The following is a 10,455-nucleotide window of genomic DNA, read 5'->3' as shown; positions in this document are numbered from 1 at the left end:
AGTTCAATTTGGGTCTTTTAAAAATATCTTTCATGATATCCCATGCTCTTGGATTGGAAGAATCAACATAGTGAAAATGTCCATACTACCCAAAGTGATATACAAATTCAATGCAATCCCCATCAAAATTCCAAAGACATTTTTCTCAGAAATGGAAAGAACTATCCAGACATTTATATGGAATAATAAAATAATACGCATAGCCAAAGCAATGCTGAGCAAAAAAAATAAAGCTGGAGGCATAAAACTACCTGACTTTAAGCTATACTATAAAGCTATAATAACCAAAACAGTATGGTACTGGCATAAAAACAGACACACTGATCAATGGAATAGAACAGAGAATCCAGAAATCAACCCACACAGCTACAGCCATCTGATCTTTGACAAAGACACCAAGTCTATTCACTGGGGAAGGGACTGCCTCTTCAGCAAATGGTGCTGGGAGAACTGGATATCCATATGCAGGAGAATGAAACTAGACCCATACCTCTCACCATATACTAAAATCAACTCAAAATGGATTAAGGATTTAAATATACACCCTGAAACAATAAGACTTCTTAAAGAAAACATAGGAGAAACACTTCAGGAAATAGGACTGGACACAGACTTCATGAATACGACCCCAAAAGCATGGGCAACCAAAGGAAAAATAAACAAATGGGATTATATCAAACTAAAAAGCTTCTGCACAGCAAAAGAAATGATTAACAGAGTTAAAAGACAACCAACAGAGTGGGAGAAAATATTTGCAAAATATACATCTGACAAAGGATTAATATCCAGAATATATAAGGAACTCAAAGAACTTTACAAGAAAAAAACAAGCAACCCAATTAAAAAATGGGCAAAAGAGCTAAGTAGGCATTTCTCTAAGGAAGATATACAAATGGCCAACAGACATATGAAAAAACGCTCAACATCACTCAGCATCTGGGAAATGCAAATCAAAACCACACTGAGATACCATCTCACCCCAGTTAGGATGGCTAAAATCCAAAAGACTCTGAATGATAAATGCTGGCGAGGTTGCAGAGAATAAGGAACTCTCATACATTGTTGGTGGGACTGCAAAATGGTGCAGCCTCTGTGGAAAATGGAATGGAGGTTCCTCAAACAATTGCAGATAGATCTACCATACGACCCAGCTATCCCACTGCTGGGAATATACCCAGAGGAATGGAAATCATCAAGTCGAAGGTATACCTGTTCCCCAATGTTCATCGCAGCACTCTTTACAATAGCCAAGAGTTGGAACCAGCCCAAATGTCCATCATCAGATGAGTGGATACGGAAAATGTGGTACATCTACACAATGGAATACTACTCAGCTGTAAAAATGAATGAAATACTGCCATTTGCAACAACATGGATGGACCTTGAGAGAATTATATTAAGTGAAACAAGTCAGGCACAGAAAGAGAAATACCACATGTTCTCACTTATTGGTGGGAGATAAAAATTAATATATAAATTCACACACACACACACACACACACAAATAACCGGGCTGGCGGGGGAAGAAGATATAACAACCACAATTACTTGAAGTTGATACGACAAGCAAACAGAGGGGACATTGGTGGCGGGGAGGGGGGGAAGGAGGAGGGAGGGAGGTTTTGGTGATGGGCAACAATAGTCAGCCACAATGTATATCGACAAAATAAAATTTAAAAAAATAAAAATAAAAATAAATAAACAAAAAATAAAAATACCTTTCATGTCTCTACTTAACACTTTCAATCATTCCTCTAGATTTTTGAGCATATAAAATATAGTTTAAAATAACCATTTTAATGTTCTTATTGGCTAGTTCTAACATTAGTATCTGTCCTGGATCAGTTTTAATTGACTAATTTTTTCCCCCTCGTTATTGGTTGTAATTTCCTGCCTCTTTACTTGCCTGGTAATTTTTGATTGGAAGCTAGATATTGTGAGTTTTACTCTTTTGAGCACTGGATATTTTTGTATTCATTTCAATATTCTTGAGCTTGGTTCCAGAATGCAGTTAAATTACTTGGAAATATTTTGATTCTTCTGAATCTTGCTATTAAGGTTTGTTAGTTGAGGGCTAATTATTTCCCACCTCTTAGGCAATCACCATCTGAGTTCTGTTATAAATATCCCACAAATTATGAAGTTTTCTCATCTGCCTGGTGGGAACAGAAATTACTCTTTGTTCTGTGTGAACCCCACACACTGTTCCCTCTAACCTGTTCAGGTGACTGTTTCTCTGGCCTTGGGAAGTGTTTTCACACAGAGATACTGATCTGTACTTTGCATCACTCCAGTGGTCTCTCCGTGGGCAACACTCTCCTCTCTGGTACTTTGTCCTGAGCACTCAATCAGCCTTGGCCTCCTTGAAATCTCTGCTCTGTCTTCTCAACTCAGGGACTCTTCCAGATTTTTCCAGGGTTCCTGTCCCTGTGTTGCAGCCTGGAAGCTCCAGGCAGTAAAGTGGGGAAATCATATAATCATATAAAGTGGGGTAATATATAATTAGATAATGGTATATATATATATATAAATTTAAAACCATTATTCTGTAAGGGAGTCCATAGGCTTTACCAGAGTGATAAAAAGGGTTAATAGCATTATAATCACCTATGCACACTGCAGTGTTGTGACTTCTGCATTTGTGACTAGATTTGTTGTTTCAATTGCTGTCTATGGCTGCTTTCTCTGCAGATAGTTATTTTTAGTATTAGGAATAATCATTTTTTACTAAACCATTAGTTTTTCCCTCTTGGGATATGTGACTTGTGTCACTGGTCGAGTTAACTATTTTGCACATTCTGCTGCAAAGCACAGAGCCAAATCTGATTCCCAACAATGGCTAGTAGATTGGGCTCTACGGGTTATATTTTTATATTAGCATCATTGCTATCTGTTTTTTATCTATTTTACATTTGGACATGATTTTCCTTTTTTATTTTTTACCTATTTCTCTTTAGGTGTTCATAAATTGTGTTAAGCCATTTTCAGAACAAGACAGTGAAGAGAAAAATTTATAATTCTCTTAGAACATTTAAACATTTATCACCATTTTTTGGTATTATTGCCCATTCTTTCCCTCTGGTTTTTTCCCCCTTCTTGATGTTTACTGAAGTGGCTACCACCAGTTGATTTCTTTGGCTTGAGAGTCTTGGTATCTCCGCCACTGTGGTTATCTCTGGCTCTGCATACTACTATCGGCTTTTCTGTTGTTGGAATGCAGGTTTGTTGGATCAGGGTAACTTTAAGATTGCTCATAGTTTTTGTTGATTTAGGTGTTTTCTTCTCAATTTCAGACATTTTTATTGTTAGCAGGTATAATTAGGTGAGAGTGCCCTGGTGGTATCCGTCTTCTCTCCCTTCCTGAAGAGCTACTGTGAGTTTTATGCAGTAACCACATGTAAATCATGAAGATTAAGATCTAACAGATTATATCAGTCAAGGCCCGACCAGGACCACAGAAACGCCTGTACGCATTAAAACAGAAGCAATGGAAATGCTGAAGGCTGAATAGGCAATTGTGAGTCACTCACAGATGAGGCTGGAAGGGCAAAGGTAGGAGCCCCAAACCCGGAACCCAGAGGTCAGGGCCACTCAGTAGAGGGTAGAACCACAGCCAGTTTCTCTGCAGGATCTGGTGACTTGGAAGAGATGGGGTGGTGGAGAGTCACAACCCGCCGAGAGAGGCGTGAGGAAATGTCCTGGCTTCTCCGTTCTCTCCAGTCTCCTGGGTCCTGCCCGGGCTTCTCATTGGCTGACTGCAGTCAAAAGCCCATTGACATTAGGGCTTGGGAAACCCACCTGAGGGTTCAGGTCCCTGCTATACAGAGCAGACCCAGGTAAAGGAAAGGAACGGGTCTGAGAACAAACAGGCCAAGGCCCTGCCTGTAAGGATTTTTTTTCCCTACCTGTTTGATATGCACAGTTACCTGGGTGGGTGCAAGGTAGGCCTGACAGCTTTAGAGAACTAATCACGCTTGCAAATGTAATTAAAATAAAAACTGTACACTGAGGGACTCCATCAAATTCTGATTTTCCCATGAAGACATTACAAATAATGCCTTTTAAGGAAATATCAAGTGTGAAATGTTTCCTACGTCTCTTTCGACGATGCAGCTCTGCTGGAGCTCGGCACTTGCTGCATCTGCCTGTTAGGTAATCCTGGCCGCGTGGGTGTGGGTTTGGGAGTGGCTGGCATGTAGCTGGGGCTGTGCTGAAAACGCCACTGCCTGCAGCACCCCACCCACCACCGAGCCTCAGGATACCCTGGAGTGGGCAGAGCCCACGTGCAAGCTGGTGACTCAGGGCTGGGGAACGTATGAGATCAGGACCAGCAGCCGTGGGTTCTGGGCTGTGAGATGCACTGTGGACCTGTACTTGAGAGGCGTGAAGACAGCAGAGCCACTTGCTCAAGCCTCAGAGAGAGGAGCAGAGGGAGCTGGTGGGAAGGGGAAGCAGAGAGTGAGGGAGTAAGAAGGTAAGGCCACCGCCTCCAGTTCTCCTGTCTTTTTAAGTATAACAAAATTTTTGCATTCAAAAGGGAGGGTGGCCCTGTTGCTCTCATTTGCTCTCCCATGGAGGTGGGAATTTTTCTGGGCCCTCGGAGTAGGTGAGGTAGCACCAGTGACCCTGGACTTCCCCCAACGACAGCGCTAAGAGCTACCTTAGGTTGACTTGCTGGGGACCTTGTGGGAGCTAGTGATTCGATTCAGCCCAAGGGGAGTGTGTGACCTCAGAGAGGTGAGAGGGGCTGACTCCGTGAGTTGGTCATTTCTTCAAGAAACTAACTATGAGTTTTGCATCATCGAGTAACCCAAGGTGAGAGTCAAGGGCATCGGATCACAGTCCTGAGGTTGTGGTTCTAGCCTGGTTTTGAGTCTGATCTTGTTCAAATCACCTACTTTCGGACTTTGGTTTCTTCAACTGTAATTGGAGGGAGTTAGACTAGGTCAGTAGGTCGTGATGAACACTAGGTTATAACATCAGTTGTGGCAGGGAGGGGGTTGTCACCGACACTTTAAAAAATGAAATAGAATTGAAAACATCCCAGTGCATAGTGGGTAGTAAGGGCAAGTTTTATTTTGTGAGATTTTTGTTTCAGATATAAATATGGGTAGTAACTCTGGGCTGAAATGTAAAACATATTTCTCATTGTGAGTTCCAGCCAAAAACTTAAAAGAAGACTGAAATAGATGAAGTTCCTTTAGTAACCGTATCTGATATTTCCAGGTTAGTTATCAAATACCTCAAGTCCAAAAAATTTTATACCACTTCCCCTACCCCATGTACTTTAAAAAGTTTTCTGGGAATCTTTATTCATTTTGAGAACTATTGGTTTGGAAAGTCAAGAAGAGACGTAATAGCAAGAGTAGGAATGGAAGGAGGAATAAAAAAAAAAAAAAAAAAGAAGCAAGGATGTGGCTCTGATCTGTGGAGAGCACAAGGGCCTGGTGTTTATTCCTCCTGCAGATATGCTCGAGCATGGCCCCGCAAGGCCAGAAGCTGTATCTTTCCAGGGCCTTCCTGCTCCTGTGCCTCCCAGGTAAGTGGAACCTCAGACTCAGGGAATGTCTTGTCTGTTGAGCTGATGGGAAGAAGGAAGATCTGTCTAGAGAGACCTGTAAAGGAGGTATAGAGTCCTGGGGGAATCTTTCTAGAAGATTCCAAGTGTGTCCTACCTTTATTTTCTCACATGTCCTCCCTTACGAATGGAGAAGGGTAAAATTATCCTTGGGATAGTTGTCCCACAAATCCACCTTTTCCTGATTCGAGGCATAAACTACTATTGGAAAAGGGGCTTCCAGGTGTGGAATTGTGTGCTGTCCTTGTCAGGGTGAGAAAGGGCTTGGTTTAAGGCTAGCACAAAGTTCTCTTCAGCCTTTGCCCAGTGCCTCTTATTAATCCCCATCCCAGCAACATCGCTGCTTCCGCCAAGCTCCCCCGGCTAGAGGAAAAGCATCCTCTACCCCTCACCCATCCCTCCGAAATCTGGTGAAGACTAGAGTACCCAGGGCTGGGTCCTTGCTCAGAGACAAGATGTCTCAGCTTCAGTCCTGTAGCTTGGGAGAGAAAGCCTCTTTCCTTCCCTCCCTCTTTCGCTCTGTCTCTACTTAAAGACGTTTCACTCTAAGGACTTTATGAAGAAAGCGCACTGTGAGATCCATATGCCAGTTCCAAATGCCACCTACCCAATGCGTGTTAACTTGGGCAATTGGATGGTTTTGTTAAGTGGAATTAATGACGTCTGGTCATGGTGGGGACATCACAGGTATGTTCTCCAGGGGGCTGCTCTGAGGATTAAACCCATCGACACATGTAAAGAGCGCAGAACAGTGCCCCGTCCCTCCTAAGCCCTAAGTCAGTGTCAGCTGTTGTAAGGATCATGGTGCTGGTCCAGGGGCTGGACGCTCGCTCAACTTTCTCTCACCCCCCACTGAATGCTGGGGAGTCGAGGGGGGCCCATAGAGGAGTGAAAATCACCAAGAAAGGGGGCTCACACTGACATCACCTGCAGAGACCCAAGAAGGTCAAAATAGCCTGGGGAAAGAAGGGAGCGTGGAGAAAGGGTTTGCAGCAAGGACGAGTATGTGTGTCTGTGCAGGTGGTTAATTTGCTATATGGGGAGGATTTTCTGTTCTCCAAGAGAAGCAGCAGAAGAGTTGTTTTGCTCACAGAACCATAGGGAAGCACAGCTGCCCACGTGGCCTGTGTTTGCACGACTATCTGTGGTTCCTGTAGAGGGGTGAGCATGTGAGGACACGGGGGGACACCCAGGGATGGGAGGGTAGTCTATTTGTCCATTGCAGGTCATGGTGAGGGGTGGCATTGGGGACCCAGATTCCCAGGACACACTGGCTGAGGGTGTGTGGATATGTTTTTCAGGCTATTTCACTTTGAGCATCCCCAGGGTGTTACAAGGTGCAGTGGGAGGGACGCTGTTGGTGACGTGCCGGTACAGTGAGGGAGAGGAAGGCCACAGGAAGTTCTGGTGCCGAGGGGCCAACTGGAAGGACTGTGTTCGGGTCATTGAGACGACACAGGCAGAGAAGGAGGTGAGGCATGGCCGAGTGACCCTCAGAGACATCCCCAGAGAGCACCGTTTCCTCGTGACCATGGAGAACGTGGAGAAGGGAGATGCGGACACTTACTGGTGTGGGGTAGACAGGCCCACAAGTGGCCCCCAGGACCTGGTGGCAGTGACTGTTTTTCCAGGTAATCTCTCCCCACTCCCTTTGCCTGGCGTGGGCCAGGGTTTCTCTTGCTGAGGGGTGGAGGATGGGTCCAGCCCGGGCCCCAGGACTGGCTGCCCAGGGGGTGAGGAACATACCTGAGCACATGCACGTGCGTGTGGAAGAGTGTGCATCCGTGTCTGCCTGTAGGTGTGGACAGGTGGGCCTTGGAGTCAGGCTGCTGGGCTCAAATCTCAGCTCTGCTACTTGCTGGCTGTGAGAGCTCAGGCAAGTTACTTAACCTGCTTGTGCCTCAGTTTCCCTAGTAGTAAAATGGGAGTAATAAGAGTACTGCCTCACAGGGTGGTTGTGTTAAACGAGCTGATAGGTGTAAAGCACTGATGCCTACAGTGGCTGGCAGGTGGCGAGGACTTACTGGCTGGAAGCTACTGGTGCTGTCGTCAGGGCCATGTCAAAGCGGCAGCTCTCTTTTTCAGATCTCTAGGCTCCAGGGGAGAAAACTTATCTTGTATCCAGGTTCTAGATTGTCCCCTTGGTTCTTGCTCTCATTTATTAAAGACCTTCATTGCATGTCTGTTATGGACCTGGTCTGGTGATACAAGGTGGGGTGGGCAGTAGACAGTCCCAGCCCCTGCCCCCATGAGGCTCCCAGCTGAGGGGGTGTGGAGGGGGGCTGGCTGATGTGTTTCCCGAGTGGAGGGTGGGAGAGAAGGGCACAGAGCGCAGAGGCGCTTGGGAACGCTGGCGGGTGGGAGAGCCCATCACAGGCCTGCAGTTGCTCACATCTATACAGATGGTGACAAGTGCAATGCAGGAGTTATGGAGGCCTGAGGCAGGGACTACATGGTGTTATTGTGGGGGCTACTGTAGATTCATGGCACACAGGAGTGCCTTTGGAGGAGGTGGCATTTAAGCTGTGTCACCTCCCCCTGACCCCATGGCTTCCCCTGGGTCACCCAGTCCTTCCCTCTTGGCCCTTTTTAGCCCAACATTAGCACATCTGTGTGTAATTAGTTTCCTTACTCTGGCCCCCACCGGACAGGCCATGCTCAAATCCACACAAGAGCTTCTGCCTGAACTGTGTCTATGTGTGAGGGAAAGAGGTGGGTCTGGTCCCGCCCTGGGATGCTCACTGGGCTTCCACAGTTCCTACAGGGCCAGGAATGTGCCAGCACCTCTTCCCAAAGGGCCTTTTGGGGTGCTTCCTGCAGGGCTAGCTGAAGCCCCTGAGTTTCCCTCTTCCCAGCAGCCCGTTGCTGAGGAGACATCACTCAGTGCCTGTTGTGTCCTGGATACAATGTGGCTGGGGGCTCCAGAGGGAGCAAGGTGGGCTTCTCCTGGCAGGCCTGGCCACTTCTCCAACCTCCCAAGGACCCTCTGCTCTCTGCACTGACCTTCTCTGCCTAGGGTCCCTGTAGTTTCATGACAGCTGCAGATCCTGAGCCATTTCAGGTTGGGGCAAAGAGTGACTTGTGACCTTGTCTGCAGGCTCAGGGACAGTTGCAGTGAGCACTTCTGAGACGTCGGCCAGCACAAGAGCCCTGGCCATGACCAGCCACATGCCCAGCCCTGGCCTCCCTGCCTGGTGAGCAAAGCCCAGCCCCAGCAGGGGTTCCCCCTGATGGCGATGTTGAAGCTGGGGTAACCCCTGGCCCTGGTGTGATACCTTAGTACCTGCTTCAGGTCCCAGCTAGAGCCCAAGGCCCCCTGTACCTGACCTCTGTCTCAGTTCTCTGCTCTGTTTCCTGTTTCTATGTGTGAGAGGCTAGTGTCCAATGTTTGGGTTCCTATTCCAGCTCTACTTTTTACTAGCAGTGTGGTGACACTGGGCAAGCTACTTCATTTCTCTGTGCCTCAGTTTCCTCATCTATAAAATGAGGATTATTCTAGTTACTATGGCTGTTTTAAGGCAAAATTTGGTAGCATAATATAATTATTTATTATGTTCATGAATTCATGAATTTGGACAGGGTATGGCAGGGACAATTTGTCTCTGCTGCAGGATGACTGGAGCCTTAGCTGGAAGACTCACATGCTGGGAGCTGGAATCACCAAAAAGCTTTCACTTATTTGCCTGGTGCTCACCCATCTGCGTCAGTTGGGGCTGTGGGCTGGAACGGCCGCATGTGGTTGGGCTTCCTCACAGTATGGCGGCTGGGTTCATGAGCAAGCGTCCTGAGAGAGAGCCAGGCGGGGGCTACATGCCTCTGTGACTACACAGCATCACCTCCAGCTTATTCTATTAGTCAAAGGAGTCACAAGGCCGCCCAGGTTCAAGAGGAGAGGAAATACACTTTCCCTCTTATTAGGGCTATGACAAGCTTTGGGAAGAGCACATGAGACCAGAAATTCTGCTGTGGCCATTTTTGAAAAATTCAATCTGCCACAAGCATAACAGCAGCACTGCCTTGTAGGGCCATTGTGGGGAACACGAGATGGCCTCAGCAGTGTGATGTCCAGTGCTGGTGCACGTGAGCCCGGCCCACTGCGAGCCATCCTTTCTCCTGCTCTCCCTTCTCTCTGTGGCCCACCTCTGGGGAACAACTTATCAGAAACAGCGTGGGGGGCTGATGATGGTCTGTGACTCATGTCCTGAGTTTAGGGCCCAAGGGTGGGGAACACAGGGGTTGTCTGTCTGTCTGTGTCATTGCTGCTTTCTCTCTGACTCCTGTTTCCTCAACCAGGCCCCTCCTGATCTCTGCAAGCTTCCTGTTCCTGGTCCTGCTGAAGGTGGTCCTCCTTCTGGGCTTCAGCTATGCTGTGATCTGGTTGGCCTGGCTTCAGCGTCGCCTCTGAGGGGCGGTGGTCAGCTGTCCCTGAGAAACTGTGACTCCCACTCCAGCTGCTCCCTGTCTGGTGACAGTAGCTGGCTTCTCAACTCTGACCCTGTCCCTGGGATGTGAAACCCTCAGTGACTCGGCCCTGCGAGAGACTTTTGCACCCAGGAGCTGAGTCTCCTTTGCCAGACACTCTCCTGGAGTGGCCTGGCAGAGTGGACATGGTGCGAGGACATAGGCTGTGGAGTTGGATGGATGAGTGTGCAAACCCAGTGCTGCCACTGCTTAGCATGAGGCCCAGGAGAGGCTATTTGGTGGCTTTCATCTTCTGTTTCTTGGATTTGTATATAATGGGGACAATACATGGAGGGCACTGGCCACGTAGGAGGGACCCCAAGTGGAGCTGCCCTTGCAATTACTGGCTTGGCTCCAGGGCAGCAGGGAGGAGGGGTGGGCAGGTGGGAGACCTGGGATGAGTGAGCCAGACTTCT

The 10,455-nt window shown here is 47.4% G+C and overlaps 1 protein-coding gene across 1 annotated transcript; it reads left to right on the top strand.

The window, feature by feature from the left end:
* The first annotated feature begins 5,478 nt into the window (after positions 1-5,478).
* On the top strand, positions 5,479-9,983 carry LOC134364457 (CMRF35-like molecule 5). Its single transcript, XM_063080374.1, has 4 exons — positions 5,479-5,539; positions 6,880-7,209; positions 8,676-8,772; positions 9,872-9,983. Exons 1-4 carry the CDS (start codon positions 5,479-5,481, stop codon positions 9,981-9,983), a joined length of 600 nt encoding a protein of 199 aa, XP_062936444.1.
* Positions 9,984-10,455: the final 472 nt, after the last annotated feature.

This window comes from Cynocephalus volans, chromosome 16 (assembly GCF_027409185.1).
Source record: "Cynocephalus volans isolate mCynVol1 chromosome 16, mCynVol1.pri, whole genome shotgun sequence".
Taxonomy (NCBI): Eukaryota; Metazoa; Chordata; class Mammalia; order Dermoptera; family Cynocephalidae; genus Cynocephalus; species Cynocephalus volans.
Note: the sequence above shows the minus strand (reverse complement) of the source record. Positions and strands in the feature narration are given on the sequence as shown.